This window comes from Phyllobates terribilis, unplaced genomic scaffold, assembly GCF_046119375.1.
Source record: "Phyllobates terribilis strain yellow unplaced genomic scaffold, ASM4611937v1 Scaffold_3__8_contigs__length_932513732, whole genome shotgun sequence".
Taxonomy (NCBI): domain Eukaryota; kingdom Metazoa; phylum Chordata; class Amphibia; order Anura; family Dendrobatidae; genus Phyllobates; species Phyllobates terribilis.
This window is the reverse complement of record NW_027362763.1, coordinates 314,646,592-314,667,567: the sequence shown is the minus strand read 5'-3', so window position 1 is coordinate 314,667,567 and position 20,976 is coordinate 314,646,592. Positions and strand designations below refer to the sequence as shown.

The 20,976-nt window shown below is 42.5% G+C and overlaps 1 protein-coding gene across 1 annotated transcript in view; it reads left to right on the top strand.

Moving 5' to 3' along the window:
- LOC141259291 (T-kininogen 1-like) overlaps positions 1–20,976 on the top strand; it is a 162,887-nt gene that overhangs the window by 93,877 nt on the left and 48,034 nt on the right. The window contains exons 4-6 of the mRNA XM_073675003.1: positions 3,258–3,436; positions 5,568–5,678; positions 9,339–9,423. Of these exons, the coding sequence (XP_073531104.1) occupies positions 3,258–3,436; positions 5,568–5,678; positions 9,339–9,423 (375 nt within the window). The remainder of the gene's footprint in view (positions 1–3,257; positions 3,437–5,567; positions 5,679–9,338; positions 9,424–20,976) is intronic.

Genomic DNA, 20,976 nt, shown 5'->3' with positions numbered 1-20,976 from the left:
TCCCATGCCTGTGCTAACGATGGCTGTAGACTGGCCTGGGAGTGTGAGGATGACTGGGAAAGTGGTGCTGTGGGTGGAATTACACTGTGTCTCTGTACAACAGTGCCAGAGATTCTTCCATGGCGATCCTGTGAGGAAGCCGAACCAGCTGTGTGTGAGCTGGAGGAAGAGGCTACAACACGAGCTGAAGAGGTGGTAGGTGGCGCTGTAGGTTGGCCTAGGTCTTCAGTGTGTTTGTGTAACTCCACCACGTGCTTGGTCCGCACATGTTTCCACATATTTGTGGTATTGAGGTTGCTGACACTTTTCCCTCTTTTCACCTTCTGATTACACAGCTTGCATTTGACAAAGCAAATGTCATCTGCCACTGTGTCAAAAAAGGACCAGGCACTGCAAGTCTTGGGAGCGCCCGCTTTGGATTTTGGAAGAGCCATGCTCCTAATGGGTGCCGAAGTGGAGGCTACAGGCAACCAAGTCTGCCCCCTCCCTCTCCCTCCTTTTTGGGCCGTTCGGGGAATCTCTTCCTCAGAGCTGCTCCCACCACCTTCCTGTCCCTCATGCCATGATGGGTCAAGGACCTCATCATCTACACCACCCTCTTCAAACAACTGCTTCTCCTGGGTAGTCTCGACAGCACAGTACGCAACAGAAAGTGGCACCTGAGTCTCATCATCAGATGCGTACTGAGGTGTGCTGCTGACCATAGGCACTGGCCCACCCGCCTCTTCAGATTCAGAGAGACAAAACGGTTGCGCATCACTGCATACTACCTCTTCTTCAAATTCTCGAATTCTGCTTGGCTGGCCCCCTCTTTCCAAGCCAAGAGATTCAGAGAACAGAAGTAGAGATGGCTCCTGTCCAGGGCTCTCTGACTGCCTGGGCAATTTGGCAGGTGGTGAAGAGACAGATGGGTGCTCTTCAGTGCTCAGGACCTGAGAGGATCTGGAACTAATTGAAGTCGATGCGTTAGCTGCCATCCATCCGACAACGGCTTCAATTTGGTCCTCGCGCAGCAGTGGGGTACGGCTAGCTCCTACAAAGCTGCGCATAAAGGACTGTTCCCTGGTAAAACTGGGGGATGCTGAGTCACTGGTGCCCGCAGCAGGCACAGAATCCCCACGTCCTCTCCCTGCAGGCACAGAATCCTCACGTCCTCTCCCTGCAGAAACTCCACGCCCACGCCCACGCCCACGACCACATGCCTTACTCCCTGCCTTCTTCATCTTGGTAGACTGATAAAGATAGGCAGAAAAGTACTAAGGGCTTAGTGTGCTTATTCCTGAACAGCTGCTAACAGGTATAAGAAACACTAATTTTATAAAGTGTGGACTAGACTTTAATATGAGCTAATGTGGCCTACACAACTGTAAAGTGGAGTGTTTGGTGAACTTTATTTAGGTTTTTTTTTGTCACAAAAAGACACTGGATGTGCCTAAAGATGTAATAACGATAGTATCACAAACTTTTTGTAGCTATTACAATGTAGGAAGGTAACCTACAATGCAATAGATGAGGCTGCAAAAAATAGGCTAATACTAATCTGGCTGGGGCTGCAGGGCCAATGCTGCAGAAAGGCTCCTCTATCTACTCCTATATAGTGTGTTTGGAATCAATTTAGCTGAATACGGATGGAACCACCACACTAATAGGAGATATCAGGAAAAATTATGAATTGGCAATAAAGGACAATGTATGAGGCAGTGACACACACTGAGTGCACTACAACCAGACGGGGTTGAAGCACACACTACAGGGTGAGCTGCACTCACACACCAGACCTTGCAGACAGCGGTGAACAGTACAGATGCAGAGCACTGTGCACTAGCGCTGCAAGACCAAAAAAATTTCTCTATCTACTCCTATATAGTGTGTTTGGAACCAATTTAGCTGAATACGGATGGAACCACCACACTAATAGGAGATATCAGGAAAAATTATGAATTGGCAAAAAAGGACAATGTATGAGGCAGTGACACACACTGAGTGCACTACAACCAGACTTGGCTGAAGCACACACTACAGGGTGAGCTGCACTCACACACACAGACCTTGCAGACAGCGGTGAACAGCACAGGGAACTGTGCACTAGCACTGCAAGGCACAGTGATTTAGAAAGTAGCTTGGGTAAAGCAGTATAGAGCAAATAGGTAGCTAAAACTGTCCCTCAGAACAACAGCGTCCTATCCCTAACTGAATTCACAGCAGAGTGAGCTCAAAATGGCGGCGGTGGCTTTTATAGTGCATCATGACATCATTTCAGCAGCCAATCACAGCCATGCCATTAGTTAAGATGCCTACATGCCTAACAGGATGTGCCCACACTTCTTAGGATCCTCATTGGCTGAATAAAATGAAAATGTCTCATTGCATTATGGGAACTTCCGATTCCGGTATACGATATTGCAAAAGTATCGGAATTAAGTATCGGAATTCCGATACCGCGAATATCGGCCGATACCCGATATTTCAGTATCGGAATGCTCAACACTACTGATGACACAATCAAATATTAAGTTGAGGATGCCAACAATTTTGTCTGGCCCATTTTTTTTTTTTTTTTGTGAAATTATGTGTAATTTGCCTTTTTCTCACTGTTTTTTTTTTGTGTTGTTCCAAGACACACAAAAGAAATAAACATGTGTATAACAAAACTGTGTAATTGCAATAATTTTCTGGGAGAAATACTTCATTTTCTGGAACAATGTCAATGGTGCCAACACTTTCAGCCTCGACTGTATATAGGTGGGCTACAAGGTAATTAATTGGTCAGGGTGAATATAGGGAAAACCCAAGATGAAGACAACAGATAGAAGAAGGAGGGCTAGGTGATGGGCTGACAAGTAACAGAGTCGGGGAGTGATGTTGCTCTCTGCAACCGGCCATTTTAGGATTTCCTGGGCCTAATGGCAAATGCGGTTCCAGGGGATAGTCAAGTATGCCGCTATACACATTAGATGATTGGTTTATCCTGCTAAAATCAGCAGTTTCTATAGACTTTCTTTTTATGTACAGTAACTCTAGTGATTGACTTTAATTAAAGAGTGAGTGCTGTAGTCCACAAGATTGCATGCAACTTAATATTTTTGTTTTGGACTGCAACTGTATTTTGTTAGGTAAAATTGATCTGCTGCTCCGCAAAAAGTATGAATGCCAATACTGAAACAATACTGTATATATAGTTTTAAAGTATTATGATTATTATCACTACTATTATTATGTGTCTGTTCTAATAAATTAATTTCAATGATTGCCCTTAGCATTAGTGTGGTCTACTGAGACAGCAGTTGAATACCCATGCCTTGGGTGTATCCAGCCCATTGATAAGGAAAACAAGGAATTGCTGTGCTTTGCTCATTCAACAATAGAGCAAGTAAACACAGATGCAAATTATCAATTCTATCTTGATTTGGAGTCTATTGTAAATGCTACACGCCAGGTTCGTATATGACATCTTAAATGAAAATTGTACTTTCATCAAACTTTTCATAAATCAGTAGTACGGGTAAATGTAAGAAGCTTTATAATATGGCTTATCAAAGAAATCTGCTTATTTTTTCTCCACTTATGTGACACTTCTACTTCTCCACTGCCTCCTGAAGTTACCATCTACTCTGAAAAACAGCACAAATCAATTTTATTCAAGACAAGATGGAGTGTCATCATTTTGAGGTGTCAGATTACATAGTTTATTATATTTTATGGGGAGGGGACGGAGGGAGGAGGAATAAAGAGCAGAGTGAGAAAACAAGCAGAGGAAGACACAGAAAACTAGAGCTTTCAAACAAGTATGGGGGAAACTGTTCAATTTCACTGTGTGTGGTGTTCAGGTATAATAAGACATAACTCTTATTAAAGGGTCGTCTACTACTGGAAAACCCCTTATTGATGGCCCTAGGATGAAACATACATTTCTAAAAAAAATCTATACTTATCTCCTGGACCCGTGCCACTCTTTCGCTCCCGTTAGGTCCCCTACTGGTCTCCGAAGTTACAAGATGGGGTGCACCAAAAATACCATAAGTACTGTATATATAACTTTATATATGGGAGAGGGTGCTACAACTCGCATTGAAAATACATGATCAAAACTGGTCTCCTGACAAGAACACATGACTGCTGCAGCTAATCAGCGACCACTGATTGGCTGCAGTCTTTGCAATTTATGTCTATCTATAAAATCCAATATGCTGGGTTTTCTTTGTTTTTTTTTACTAGTATATTTCTGCAATGTGTGAACATATCTGTGCATGTGTCATTTCTTGTTTATTACATATGTAAATGAGGAACAATGTGACATATCTATAAAATTTTTACAACATTTTTGGGAACATAGGAAGGTGAAAGTGGTGTATCATATTTATAAATTGTCACCACCATTTTTCCACATTTCCTTGTGGCTATAAGATAGGACAAGTAGCACCCTTTTGTCTATGACAAAGTTTCCGTGCTGCAGTATAGCATTTTTTATCAATAAGTCAATATTTCTAAAATTACAAATATAGAAAGGGAATCAATTTGTGGGCTTACTGCATATCAAGCTTCAATGAGAATCACATATATTCAAGAATGTTAAAAAGAAAAATATGAATGTTGTCAATTTTCATAAATCCTCTATACTTGGATGATAAAGTCACATATCACAGTTACACAGTCACTTCAAGAGTTTTTACCATCTTTATAAAAGGATATTTTCAGATAATGCTTGTAAATACAAGAAATTTAGCAGCTTACTGGTTATTAAGATTTTCAGTTGTTCTTAAGGTATTATCAATAGTACTTTTTTTACAGCTCAATGCCTCGGAGACCAACCAACACGGAGTGCTTACGAGCTGTTTTCTTTTGAGCTTGTAAGAACTGTTTTGAAACTGGTCAGCTTCTACGCGTTGTTTCCAAACGAGACTGCAGTGGTGGTTAGTCTACTTGGCAATGGGATGTAAACAAAAGAAGTGTTTAATATCTAATAATAAATGTTAATAAGAACATTTGCAAACTTTAAAAAGCAGGAAATTGCCAATGTGCTTGTATTTACAAGAACTATCCAACAATACCCATCTATGAAGATAGGATTAACCTTTTAAATGTTCAGTTAGGATAAGAATTAAGTGCATTTTTTGTCTGCTCAAGTATTGCTGATTTGTTAAACAGTTTACAATTAGCCTAAAACCAACAAAAGCAAATCAGACACTCATTATGACGAACTAATTGCTAAATCTTTTCTCCTATTATCTTTTATGCCCTTCAAACAGTTACAAGAGTTGTCGAACCATGAACTGATTAAATAAAAATTGGTTTCTGCTAGTTAGGATACCCATAGAAGATCAGAAAAATATCAGTGAGTTTTTAGCTTCCTCTAGTGGTTAATTCTGATTTAACTACTCACAATTATCAGAAATCTATTTTTTTCGTCCTACAAAACGGGTATATGCTCATCTACAGACTTTTCTTGCGTAAAACTGTAAAATATGAGATCAATGAAGACATTTTATTTACTGATTATTTCTTATTATCTGATTAATTCTAAAATGTATGTACTAATTATCTAAAGACATTTCTCTTTATATTTTCAGGTGGTGAATGGATGGAAATACCACATACAGTTTCTTTTAAGACAAACAAACTGCTCAAAATCTAATTTTCCAAGCAGAAATTCCAAAGAATGTAAAATAGACAAAGCAGGTGTAAGTGCATTTATCTGTCCTTGAGCAATTTACAGAAAATTAAAAGGTTGATAAAATGCAGAAAGGAGAATCTGACTACCACTAACAAAGATGCCGGGAAAGAGTCAAATTCTGAGCTCCATTTGACAGGATTTAGAATGTCAGCAGCAAAAATCATCAAATATAAAGCAAACATATTGCATTACATGCAGATTTTGTAGAGGAGATGGCTGTGTATTTCAACATTGTGTATTACAATGGATTGTATAGGGTGTAATCTGCGGCAAATATCCACACAAGATATGTGTGAAGATGTTTTCTGAAAAATATCTAAAACCCCATTCACTTGAACTGTACTGTAAATTGCTGCGGATTTGTAATGCAATATGCAGCTAATGCTGACAGTGTGAAAATGGCTTACTATTTTCGTGCAATGTAAAATTGCCTTTACATACATTTAGCTTCACTTTTTTGTAGGTATAACTGACATGGCATATAAAAATTAGAGCAGCAAAAAATTGAGCACTATTTTCTCTATAGTGAAGTCAAGATCTCATGTTTTAACTGGTTAAAATACGCAAATATTCCAATATGAACTTGCTCTTTAATACAGTATTCCAAGAGGTGAATACCAGTCATCTAAACAATTATACCACACGAGAAACGGCGTAAAAAAATAAATAAAATCAGTTCTTCACCTTCTGTTGATTTGTTCATTCTGCCTCCCAAAGATCACAGTAAGGCTTGGCTCACATTTATCCTTCACTCTACGCTGAGCACGTACATGATCTCTGAAATACATGATTCAGATGGAATCCCCAGTGGAAGATTCCCTATAATGAGGCAGATGGAGACACTGTAGATGCCATCTGGCCTACCTATGATCCAGCGGTGTCTGACTTTTTAAGGCAGCGCAGTAGGACACAGTTTTGTGCACCTCTGAAAAGAAGGACAATGCTGAACAGAGGCCAGACAGAGTCCAGAGTATTTCTGATGCCACATCATAGTGAATGGATCCCTCTGGGGTTTCATCTGAATCATGTCATTTAGAGTTTTAGATACCCTGATGTAAATGCTCAAAGTAGAGAGCAGGATAAATGTGATCCAAAATGTTATGTAAAATGTTCCAAATAAAAGCTTCAAGTCAATCCATAAAAAAGCAAGTACCCTCTCCGGTCCGGTATCTGTCAATGGAAATATGGGGGGCTTCCACACTACTGGTAACACAAAAAGCTCTGGAAAAGCACTATGGCTCCTCGCTCCCAAAAGAAATCCAACAAATTTTCCGCTCCCAAATCCAAATGCCCCCTTCCCTTCTGAGCCCCAGAGTATGCCTAAACCATATTTAGAGTCCACATGTTTGGCATTTCTGTAGTGATGAGAGCCCGCTGAATTTATGGGCTTTGTGTCTCGAGAAGCACGAACTGGGCACAATGCATGGGCACTACAATGGTAGATTTGCAATTTTGACTCAGCAACATCTATTGTTGCTTATTTCTGGAAAACAGCCATGGAGTCAAAATTGTCAGTATACCTGTAGATAAATTCCCATAGGGGTGTAATTTCCAAAATAGAGTCACATGAGAGGGGATTCTGCCCTTCTAGAACATAGGGCTCCGTAAATGGAGTCCACAAACTATTCTACGATAATTTGTTCTCCAAGAAACAAATAATGCTCCTTCCCTCCTTTGTCTCGCCTTGTGGCTAAACAGTACTGTACAGCCACATAATGGGGTATTTTCACGATCACCGGAAATTGTGTGACAAATTTTGGTGCCATTTTCCCCCTTTCCTTTTGTGAAAATGTAGAATCTGGAGCTAAAACAAGTTTTGTGGTAAAAATTTAATTGTTTTTTCTTCACTGCCGATTGGTAAAAAATTCTGAGACACATCCCATGTGTCAATATAATCACTGCACCCTTAGATAAATTCATTTAGAGGTATAGTTTGTAAAATGTGGTCACTTATAGGGGGGGCTCTTGTCACAGGTGTGTCAGAAGTGACAGACAGTCACCCTGCAGTTGGTTGCAGGAGATCTCTACGTTTGGCATTACAGACATCTTCTTAGAGGCTGTCTCTAGGACCCAGCAGCTCAGGAGAAATTGCACAACAAACTGTTGGGTCTATTTTTCTTATTAGCCCTTACAAAAATTAAAAACTTGAAGCTGAAACAACATGTTAGTGGTAAAAATGTAATTATTCTTTCTTCACCGCCGACTGGTATAAAATTCTGTGAGGCAAATGTGGTGTCAACATGCTCACTGCACTCCTGAATTCATTGAGAGGGTCAGTTTGTAAAATGAAGTAACTTATGGAGGGGTTCTGCCAATGTGACATGGCATTGGCACCCTCAAACCATTCCAGCGAAATCTGAACTTCAATATAGCGCTTTTTCCCTTCTAAGCTTTGCACTGTGCGTCAAAAGAAGTTTTTGACCACATTTGAGGTATTTGCATAACAAATTGTACTGTTCATTTTCTTATACTATCCCATTTGAAAATTGAAAACTTTGAGTTAAAACATTTCAGTGGAAAAAATAATTTTCCATTGACTCAGCCCCATGTTATATAATTCTGTGAAGCACCAGTGTGTTCAAGGTGCTCATCACACCTCTAGATAAATTCGTTAAGGTGTGTAGCTTCCAAAATGGGGTAATTTGTCAGGGCGTTCCACTATTTAAGCACATCAGGAGCTCTGGAAACGCGACATGGCGTTCGCTATCTATTCCAGACAATTTTACACTCCAAAATGTCACATGGTGCTCCTTCCCTTGTGAGCCCTGCCATGCACCCAAACAGTAGCTTTCCACTACATATGGGGTATCGGCGTACTCAAGAGAAATTGCACAGAAAACTATATGGTCCTTTTTCACATCTTGCCCTTTTGAAAATGCAAAAATTGGGGAAGAGCTAAATTTTCATTTTTTCCTTCCACATTGCTTTAATTTCTGTAAAACCCCTTAAGGTTTAATAAACTTCTTGAATGTAGTTTTGAGCACTTTGAGGGGTGTGGTTTCTAAAATGATGTCACTATTTTCTGTCATATAGCCCCTCAAAGTCATATGTGATGTGGTCCCTAAAAAATTTGGCTTTGTAAATTTTGTTGGAAAAATGAGGAATTGCTGATAAATTTTTAACTCTACTAACTTCCTATCAAAAAATTCTGTTTAAAAAATGATGCTGATGTAAAGTAGACATGTGGTGATAACACCATTGTGTTATATATCTATCTGGTTTAAGGGTATAAAAATTAAAAGTTTGAAAATTGAAATTGCTAATTTTTTTAATATTTTGTCAAATATTCGATATTTACATAAATAAACACAAATTATATTGACCTACATTTACCAGTAACATAAAATACAATGTGTCACGAAAAAAAAAATCTTGGAATCACTGGGATATGTTTGGCATTCCAGAGTTATAACCTAATAAAGTGACATTGGTCAGAATTGAATAAAATGGCCTGGTCAGCAAGGTGAAAACAGGCTGGGGGGTGAAGGTGTTAATACTACCATATCTATGATTATTAATGTAGTTTAGCAGGAAAAGACAGGAGATTGATTTTACAATTTCACAAACATATTTATACATGAGAGATCAATTTCCATTCATTACTAATGATATTTGTGCATTTACAGCAGGTGAGTATCATTACCATTGTTTTCTTTTTTTATTTCAGGAATCCTTTGTATGCACTGCACGGGTGCATGTAACCCCAGATGGCAATGCTAATTATTCTTTCCTAGAGTGCAAATCAGACACTGGTAAGCATGAAACCAGAAGGAGTATTGATTAGTCTGATGCCATTTCTAACACAAATAGTGTTACTCACCTGTCCCAGCTCAAAATTTGGGCCTTGCTCCTTTCTCGTATGGCCAGCTCCCTATTTACTAGTCCGCATCGGGTCATTCTGGTAACCCATCAAAAAGCTCTGATATCATCACTAGAGATGAGCGGTGTTCGACTCGAACTGTTCGCCAATCTCAAATTTGAGCTGTTTTGGGCGGTGTTCGAGCCGTTCGGCGAACACGAACAATTTGAAAAAAATTCGGCTGTTCGAGGTTATGTTCGATAACTGTTCGTGCACCAAAATCATAACTGGATTTTTTCTCAGTAATGCTGAAAATTAATGTTAATACGCAGTTTGAGTGTACTGCACAGCGGGGCGGGGGGAGGGGCAGGGGATGGATCTCTGCATAAATAATGAAGATCTCCATTTTTTTTTCTCTTTCCCACATTTACAGTGGGGAGGTGCAGTCTGTTAGCCTATCAGCAGCGCGCACACGGAGCGAAGTGTTTTTTTTCGCACAAGCAAGGGCACGTGTCATTGGCAGTGTATGTCACATGTCCTTGCCCTATAAGACCCAGACATTTTCCCCGTCGCCACCATTTTCTCACTGCTGCAGCTGCGTGTTAGACGGCACCGCTGTTGCTCTGTGACTATACTTTCAGTGTTAATTTCAAGCCAATTTTCGCACAAATCTACAGATAGCTTGGGAGTAGGGAATAGTTGTGATTGCAGTCCTTTTGAGGACTAGGTTACATCATTTCCTACGACTTTTATCAGGCAGGTCTGTGCTCTTAAATAGATAGGTTGGGAGTAAAGACTAATTGTAATTGCAGTCCTTTTGAGGGCTAGGTTACATCAGTTCCTATCAGTTTTTGCCAGGCAGGTCTGTGCCAGTGCTGTGCAAGTTTTTTTCACAGCATTTGGCTAAATCTAGCAAAGCAAATCCTTTTTGGCCTCTTGCAGTGTGTGTTAGTCAGTGGAGTAGCCTATCTGTGTTGCAAGCTACACCACCTGTGTATAGAATACAATTTTTTTGTACTGCACCTAGTGAAGTAAAGCCTTTTGGGCATAGCATCATTCTATTAGTTCATCTATACTAACCTCCACCAGTTTGGACATTCAAAATAATTTTTATCTGCATCTAGCTCTGAAAAAATATTTTGGCTTCGGCTTGTAGCAGTGTGTGGGACTTGTTCTATTAGTCCATCTATACTAACCTCCACCAGGTTGCAAATTCAAAATAATTTTTATTTGCATCTAGCTCTAAAAAAATATTTTGGCTTCGGCTTGTAGCAGTGTGTGGGACTTGTTCTATTAGTCCATCTATACTAACCTCCACCAGGTTGCAAATTCAAAATAATTTTTATCTGCATCTATCTCTGAAAAAATATTTTGGCTTCGGCTTGTAGCAGTGTGTGGGACTTGTTCTATTAGTCCATCTATACTAACCTCCACTAGGTTGCAAATTCAAAATAATTTTTATCTGCATCTAGCTCTGAAAAAATATTTGGGCTTGGGCTTGTAGCAGTGTGTGGGACTTGTTCTATTAGTCCATCTATACTAACCTCCACCAGGTTGAAAATTCAAAATAATTTTTATCTGCATCTAGCTCTGAAAAAATATTTTGGCTTCAGCTTGTAGCAGTGTGTGGGACTTGTTCTATTAGTCCATCTATACTAACCTCCACCAGGTTTCAAATTCAAAATAATTTTTATCTGCATCTAGCTCTGAAAAAATATTTTGGCTTCGGCTTGTAGCAGTGTGTGGGACTTGTTCTATTAGTCCATCTATACTAACCTCCACCAGGTTGCAAATTCAAAATAATTGTTATCTGCATCTAGCCCAGCCAATACTTTTGGGCTAATACCACAGTTTGGCCACTCAGCTCTGCTCGGTTCCCATCCATTGTTTTTTGTGCAAACAACTCCAGATTTGCAATTAGTTAACCACCAAAATGAGTGGAAAAAGGCATGCTGCTGGTGGAAAGGGGAATAGGCGTGTTGGGAAGGGAAAAAAAAGTTGTGTCCGTGGGGTAGGTGTTAAAGCAACAGTAACATCTGCAGAAGAAAGACCATCTTCCCGCTAAACTAAGATGTCTACTTCTTTTAGCGGACAATGTGATAAGATCCCTTTCTTATGGCCACGCCAATCGCTACAAATTCCAGATGAGGCACAAAAACAACAGGTGCTTCAACGGATATCAAGTGCTCCTTTAAGTGAGCTCTCCTCCACCTCAACTTCAACATCACAAATACTCCAGTCCTCAGAGGTGTCACCCCAATCGTACTTGCTTCCTCACAGCTCCCAAGTCTCCAGCTGCCCGTCTGAGTATGGGGTAGAACAGATGGTTGAGTCTGCAGAGCTGTTTACTCATACTATAGCCTGGGAATCAGAGGTCGGCTCCAGAGCTTCTGTGAATCCAGACGAGAAAATGATCTGCACTGATGCCCAGAATCTTTATGAGTCGGATCCAGGACCAGACGCAGAAGGTTCTGACCATAATGTAGACCCTCGTTCCCAAACTGTAACTCCTGTTGGTGGAGACAATGAGGAAGACGATGATGAGACTCAAATACCTGATTGGAGCGACAACTTTAGTTTTTTGTCAGGGCAGGAAAGGTTGGCTCTGAGGACGACGGGTGTGATAACACACAGGGTGATGATGACGAGGTTGGAGATCCCACTTACTGTCAACCCACAGTCAGCCAGTCGATGAGGTCAGCAGAGGAGGTGGAGGAGGATGCTAGTGACGACGAGACCAGGTTGCGCCTTCCTGGACAGAGAAATAGTACTGGAAGCACGTCAACAACTGCATCCTCAAACACAACTCTGCCTCTGACGACAAGTCGTGGTGGCTCTTCAGGTCGCATGGGTGCTAAGCCTTGCATAGCCTGGGCATTTTTTCAGATCGATAAGGATGACCCAACTCGTGTTATCTGTAACATTTGTCAGCAAAAGTTAAGCAGAGGCCAAAAAATACATAGTTTGAGTACTTCATGCATGAACCGGCACATGGATATGAAGCATAAGTTGCAGTGGGAAGCTCACTGTGCTACAATGTGGCCTAGCCAGCCGGGCCAATCACCGTCTGCCACATCTTGTGCATCTGCGGCCTCTTCATCCTCTGTGACTGGGGGGACAGCAGTCACACCTGTTTTGGGACGCAGACCTGCCACCTCTTTACTCGCAACAGCCAGCATGATTGGCAGGTCATCATTTTCTTTGGAGGTGGAAACACCAGCTGGTGTTCGACATCGATAGCACCACCTTTGGATTAAGGCAACCTAACATTTCCGCTTGCATCTTCCTCACAGACCGGCAGTTTGCCGGGGACACCCTTCTCAACCCCGTCTAAGCACAACAGCCAGCCCTCGGTCCCTCAGATGTGGACAAGTAATAGACCATTTCCTCCTAGCCATGAGAAAGCTAAGAGGTTGAATTTCACCATCTGCAAGCTCTTGGCTACAGAAATGCTGCCTTTCCGCCTGGTGGACACAGAGGATTTTCGAGACCTTATGTCCATCGCAGTGCCCCAGTACCAGATGCCCAGTCGGCACTACTTCTCAAAGAAAGGTGTGCCTGCGCTCCACCAGCATGTCGCACACAACATCACCGCTTCTTTGAGAAACTCTGTGTGTGACAGGGTGCATTTCACCACAGACACTTGGACGAGTAGGCATGGACAGGGGTGTTACATGTCGCTGGCAGGGCACTGGGTAACTATGGTGACAGCAGGACAAGGGGCTGCTGTCCAAGTCTGCTTCTGCCTCCTCAACCTCCTCTCGGTCCTCCACCAGCACCCAAAGCCTGTCTGGTCATGCCACAAGCTTTCTAACTGCGCAGAAGGGATCCTGCACACCTCCTTACTATGCTGGCAGCAGGGCTCAACGTCATCAGGCGGTTTTTACTTTGAAATGTCTGGGAAATGTGAGTCACAGAGCTGAGGAGTTGTGGTGAGCTCTGGAGAACCAGTTTCATGAATGGTTGTCTCCACTGGACCTGAAACCAGGGAAGCCCTTGTGCGACAATGCTGCAAACCTGGGTGCGGCCCTTCGCCAGGTCAATGTCACACACGTGCCTTGTATGGCTCACGTGTTGAACCTGGTTGTCCAGCAATTTTTAGCCCACTATCCCGGACTAGATGGCCTTCTGCAGAGGGCAAGGTCGCTGTGCGCTCACTTCCGCCGTTCGCATCCCACAGCTCAGCGACTTACATCTCTACAGAAGTCGTTGGGCCTGCCACTTCACCAGCTAAAATGCGATGTGCCTACCCGGTGGAATTCAACACTGCACATGTTGCAGCGACTGTGGCAGCACCGACAAGCCCTGGTGCAATACGTTCTGACGTATAGCCTGGGCCAACGAGATCCAGAGGTGGGGCAAATTACGCTGGAGGACTGGTCTCAGATCAGGGACCTATGCACCCTTCTGTACAGTTTTGAAATGGCGACGAAGATGTTTAGTGCTGACAATGCCATTATCAGCATGACTATTCCGGTGATTTACATGCTGGAGCACATGTTAAACAGAATTCGGAGTCAGGTGGTGGCACAAGAGGAGGTGGAGGAAGAAGAGGAGGAGGAGTTGTATGCGGAAGGGCTAACATCTGCAAGGTCCAGACGGTCGGCAGCACCAAGGCGACAGACATGTGAGGGTGGGGGAGATGGTTTTACCAGGGTGCATGGTAGCAGCCAAACTAGTGAGGAAGGTGCAGGGGCCCAGGAAGAAGTGGAGGACGAACTGATGGAAGACTCATCAGATGAGGGAGACCTTGATCACATTTCTGTTGTGCGAGGTTGGGGAGAGAGGGCAGAGGAAGGAAGCATGATTGTTACCTCGCCACCAACACAACAGGGACTTGGTGCTCCTAGATGCGCAAGACACATGAGTGCATTCTTGCTGCACTACCTGCAACATGACCCTCGAATTGTGAGAATTACAAATAATCCTGACTACTGGGTTGCCACACTCTTAGATCACCGGTACAAAAGTAAATTTGCAGAAATTATTCCTGCCATAGAAAAAGATGCATGCATGCAGGAGTATCAGCAGAGACTGTTGCAGAATCTTACATGTGCTTTTCCACAAAACACTAGTGGTGCACGTAGTGAATCTCACAGTTCCAACTTGCCAACCGTGGGACCGTCGAGTGTTCAGCACTCAAAACGTAACAGAAACACAGTATCTGCTGGTAACATCAATTTTGCGGAATCATTTCACCACTTTTTTAGCCCATCCTTTGCAAGGCCACAGGAGACAAGAAGTCTGACACATAGTCAATGCCTAGAGACGATGGTACAGGAGTATCTCCAAGTAAACATTGAAGCCATGACTGTGTCACTGGACCCTTGCTCTTTTTGGGCTTCCAATCTGGATAAATGGCCGGAGCTCGCCACTTACGCCTTGGAGATCTTGTCATGCCCCGCAGCCAGCGTTCTGTTTGAACGTGTGTTCAGCGCTGCCCGTGGTGTGCTGACCGATTAGAGCACGCGGCTCTCCACTGATAATGTAGACAGACTCACGTTCATAAAGATGAACAAATCATGGATCCGAAATGACTTTTCTACCCCTGTGTCATCCTGGGGAGAGTAAAAGCTTGATGATTTGTTAAAATCACCTCACCAACCGTTTTAAGCTTTCAAATTACTAATCATGTTTATCTGTATCTTGGCTGGAAAATAATTTGGGCCTTGTAGCAGTTTGCAGTACTGATTCTATTAGGCCATCTATACTAAGCTCCACCAGCTTTCAAATTAATAATAATTTTTAGCTGCATCTAGCCCAGAAAATAATTTTGGGGCTCCTAGATGCGCAAGACACATGAGTGCCTTCTTGCTGCACTTCCTGCAACATGACCCTCAGATTGTCAGAATTCGAAATAATCCTGACTACTGGGTTGCCACACTCTTAGATCCCCCACACTCTTCTATCAACCTTTTCATTTTAATAAAGAAAAAAAAATGGTCATTTTTGAAATTATAAGCATTAGCAGGTTATTAGAAACTGAAATCAAACAGTTTTCAACTCAAAACTTTATTCTAGGTGATGTTACATTTGCACATAGGACCCCTTGTTCGAAAGGAGCTTCTGAACTCTCTCGTCCATTGAATTTGTCAGGTTTTGGATGGTTTCTGCTTCAATTGTTTTGCATGAGGACAGTATACCCTCCCAGAGCTGTTGCTTAGATGTAAACTGCCTTCCGCCATCATAGACACTCCTTTTGATGATGCTTCAGAGGTTCTCAATGGGGTTGAGGTCAGGGGAGCATGGGGGTCACACCATAAGTTTGTCCCCTTTTATGCCCATATCAGCCAGAGATGCAGATGTGTTATGTGCAGCATGAGACGGTGCATTATCATGCACGAAAATGATCTTGCTGCGGAATACACGGTTCTTCTTCTTGAACCATGGCAGGAAGTGCTGTTTGAGAAACTCAACATAAATTATGGAGTTCATCTTTACCCCTTCAGGGATCCTAAAGGGGCTGACAATCTCTCTCCCCATGATTCCAGCCCAAAACATTACTCCACCTCCTCCTTGTTGGTGCCGTAGCCGTGTTTGCATGGGGTGTCCATCAACCAGCCATCCTCCACTCCATCCATCTGGACCATCGAGCGTTGCACGGCACTCATCGGTGAACAAAACAGTTTTGAAGTCAGTCTTCATGTATTGTTTGGCCCACTGGAGCCGTTTCTGCTTGTGTACAGTGGATAGAGGAGGTTGACAGGATGGCTTACGCACAGCTGCAAACCTCTGAATGACCCTGCATCTTGTTGTTCGGGGGACATTGGAGGCACCAGCAGCTTCAAAAACTTGTCTGCTGCTATGACAAGGCTTTTTTGCCGCTGCTCTTTTAACCTGACGTAATTGCCTGTAGGAAAGAGTCCTCAATTTTCCCTTATCAGCACGCACACGTGTGTACTGTGAATCAGCTACATACTTCTTGATAGTGCGATGATCAGGATGAAGAGTCTTGGCAATGTTGATTGTAGTCATGCCTTGACCTAAACACTCCACAATTTGTTGCTTCTCAGCAGCCGACACATCCTTTTTCTTTCCCATTTTGGCAGAAAATGTATGCTGCTTAATAATGTGGGACAGCCTTCTTAAGTAGTCTTGACTTTTATTGGACACACCTGCCAAACTAATTAGCACAGGTGTCTGCAATTGCTTACAGCGATATAAAGAGCCCTGACACACATCACCATCAATGAGTTTAACTGACAAACAAAAAAATTCTTACCTTACCACTCCTAAACACTTTTTGCATAATAATTTGGAACACAGTGTACATGTGCTTTTCCACAAAACACCAGTGGTTCACGTAGTGAATCTTACAGTTCTAACTTGCCAACCGTGGTCTGTATGGAGTTGTTCAATAAAGGTCCCAAAATTAAGATAACATAGACGGAAAAGGTCTCTATGAATACGAATTCCCAAGTATTTGATACCCTGTGAGGGCCAGGCAAAGGGAAAGTTGGACTGGATGGAATCCTGTATGGATTTGGGGAGGGAGACATCGAGGGCCTCAGACTTCGCTGCATTGATTTTAAAATTTGACCATGTAACAAAGTGATCTACAGTGCTGGCCAAAAGTATTGGCACCCCTGCAATTCTGTCAGATAATACTCAGTTTCTTCCTGAAAATGATTGCAATCACAAATTCTTTGGTATTATTCTCTTCATTTAATTTGCTTGCAAGGAAAAAACACAAAAGAGAATGAAGCAAAAATCAAATCATTGATCATTTCGCACAAAACTCCAAAAAAGGGCCGGACAAAATTACTTGACACCCTCAGCCTAATACTTGGTTGCACAACCTTTAGCCAAAATAACTGCAAACAACCGCTTCCGGTAACCATCAATGAGTTTCTTACAATGCTCTGCTGGAATTGTAGACCATTCTTCTTTGGCAAACTGCTCCAGGTCCCTGATATTTGAAGGGTGCCTTCTCCAAACTGCCATTTTGAGATCTCTCCACAGGTGTTCTATGGGATTTAGGTCTGGACTCATTGCTGGCCACCTTAGAAGTCTCCAGTGCTTTCTCTAAAAACATTTTATAGTGCTTTTGGAAGTGTGTTTTTTTGGTCATTGTCCTGCTGGAAGACCCATGACCTCTGAGGGAGACCCAGCTTTCTCACACTGGGCCCTACATTATGCTGCAAAATTTGTTGGTAGTCTTCAGACTTCATAATGCCATGCACACGGTCAAGCAGTCCAGTGCCAGAGGCAGCAAAGCAACCCCAAAACATCAGGGAACCTCCGCCATGTTTGACTGTAGGGACCGTGTTCTTTTCTTTGAATGCCTCTTTTTTTACCTGTACACTCTATGTTGATGCTTTTTCCCAAAAAGCTCTACTTTTGTCTCATCTGACCAGAGAAAATTCTTCCAAAACGTTTTAGGCTTTCTCAGGTAAGTTTTGGCAAACTCCAGCCTGGCTTTTTTAGGTCTCGGGGTAAGAAGTGGGGTCTTCCTGGGTATCCTACCATACAGTCCCTTTTCATTCAGACGTCGACGGATAGTACGGGTTGACACTGTTGTACCCTCGGACTGCAGGGCAGCTTGAACTTGTTTGGATGTTAGTCGAGGTTCTTTATCCACCATCCGCACAATCTTGCGCTGAAATCTCTCGTCAATTTTTATTTTCCGTCCACATGTAGGGAGGTTAGCCACAGTGCCATGGGCTTTAAACTTCTTGATGACACTGCGCACAGAAGACACAGAAACATTCAGGTCTTTGGAGATGGACTTGTAGCCTTGAGATTGCTCATGCTTCCTCACAATTTGGTTTCTCAAGTCCTCAGACAGTTCTTTGGCCTTCTTTCTTTTCTCCATGCTCAATGTGGTACACACAAGGACACAGGACAGAGGTTGAGTCAACTTTAATCCATGTTAACTGGCTGCAAGTGTGATTTAGTTATTGCCAACACCTGTTAGGTGCCACAGGTAAGTTACAGGTGCTGTTAATTACACGAATTAGAGAAGCATCACATGATTTTTCAAACAGTGCCAATACTTTTGCCCACCCCCTTTTTTAGGTTTGGTGTGGAATTATATCCAATTTGGCTTTAGGACAATTCTTTTTGTGTTTTTTTCATTGAAGACAAATTAAATGAAGATAATACAAAAGAATTTGCGATTGCAATCATTTTCAGGAAGAAACTGATTATTATCTGACAGAATTGCAGGGGTGCCAATACTTTTGGCCAGAACTGTATTTCAGCCATAACAGCAGGGATGGATATATGTGATTGAGTTATATATACTAGGACATCATCAGCAAATGCAGAGCACTTGTACTCGGTGCCTCCCACCTCAATCCACCTAATATTGGGGTTATGGCGAATTGATGAGAGCAGGTGCTCCATCACTAGGATGTATAAGAGAGGGGACAGAGGACATCCCTGCCTTGTCCCGTTGGTGATTATGAAAGGTGATGAAAATGTTCCATTTATCTTCAGCCTAGGTGACGTATTGAAATACAGGGCCCTGATTTTGGCTATAAAAGGGTCCCCTAGACCCCTACCCCAAGCTTTTTAAGAGAATAATGTATGGCGTGCCAGGAGACTCTATGGAATGCTTTCTCAGCATCCAATGAGAGTATCTAATTACAATTTTTTAACTGCATCTAGCCCAGGAAATACTTTGTGCCTAGTAGCAGTGTCTGCTAGTCAGCAAGTTATCCCAGCTGTTAAGCAAGCTACACCACCTGTAGTTTGGACACTTAATTTTTTCAAAGGAAATGGTTCGGGCCCCCGGGACACTCAGTGAAGAGCATCGGGGAGGCACCCCAAGGCACAGGGGATTGGACTGGCGGAAGGACGCCTTGCGGTGGACCGCCAAGCTCAATCCTTATAAAAGCTTTCTAACTGCAGCAGCTTTAGTGGACGCTACTGGAGCTGGAATTCCTGCGGCTGCTGGCATCAGACTTGCCCTCCAATAGATCCTTGTAAAAGGATTTAAAGTGTACTCATTAAAATTACAGAGACAATTTAAATTAAAAAGCTTATACCTGCCTCCACCGCAGGGGGGCTCGCTCGACCCACCAGCGGACAGGCACCAGTATTGGGAGAGGGGGGCTGGCCGTCTGGGTCCACCGCAGCTCTGGCACAAACCCGGCGACACAGAGGTCGCATGGGCAGGAATGGACTGGCCGTGTCAGCTTCGCACTTTTTTGGTTTTAGAAGGGCATGACATGCCTATATCTGTGTCTCCCCCTCCTTTTACTCCTCCACCTCTTTTCTTTTCGCATGACTATATGTACTTGTCACTTTTCCATGTGTTAGTTGTGTCTTCTGAGCAGTTTGTCAGCTTTTGGACACCTTTGAAGGTGTTTTCTATGTGTTTCTATGTGTTTTTGTTTGCCTGCCATTGGTTTTAACGGTGTTCGAAGGTGTTCGACGAACAGTTCGGCGAACATACGGGGGTTCGACGAACCGAACCGAACTCGAACACTACGGGGGTGGCTCAACACTAATCATCATGCTAGGCCTTTAAAGACGGTCTCAGACAGATACCAGCTGCCTGAGTAATCATGAAGTCTTGTTCCCAGTTACAATGTGTTTTACAGAAATTTCCTTCATCATCCACTTCACTCAACTCTATCCAGGTATCCAATCAACAACTACTTCCTAGCTCAGTCCTATGAATCCTGGTACTATTGCACTCTCAACTCTGCTGCTAGAATGTACCAAATAATGAACTCATCTCTGCTATTAATGGAGCTGTTTACACTTTTGTCTTTGCAAGCAATGTGCTCCTATGCTGCCGATATTCTCAGATCTTGTGTTCTAGTGAATAACCTTATGTCAACCGCAAGGTATTTGACTGCATACATCTTTGCTATTAACCATATCCCTTCTACAAGTTCCTGATAGCATATACCGTACAGACCAAAAGTTTGGACACACCTTCTCATTTAAAGATTTTTCTGTATTTTCATGACTATGAAAATTGTACATTCACACTGAAGGCATCAAAACCATGAAACATGTGGAATTATATACTTAACAACAAAGTGTGAAACTACTGAAAATATGTCTTATATTCTAGGTTCTTCAAAGTAGCCACCTTTTGCTTTGATGACTGCTTTGCACACTCTTGGCATTCTCTTGATGAGCTTCAAGAGGTAGTCACCGAAAATGGTTTTCACTTCACAGATGTGCCCTGTCAGGTTTAATAAGTGGGATTTCATGCCTTATAAATGGGGTTGGGACCATCAGTTGTGTTATGCAGAAGTCTGGTGGATACACAGCTGATAGTCCTACTGAATAGACTGTTAGAATTTGTATTATGGCAAGAAAAAAGCAGCTAAGTAAAGAAAAACGAGTGGTCATCATTACTTTAAGAAATGAAGGTCAGTCAGTGCAAAAAATTGGGAAAACTTTGAAAGTGTCCCCAAGTGCAGTTGCAAAAACCATCAAGCGCTACAAAGAAACTGGCTCACATGAGGACCGCCCCAGGAAAGCAAGACCAAGAGTCACCTCTGCTTCTGAGGATAAGTTTATCCGAGTCACCAGCCTCAGA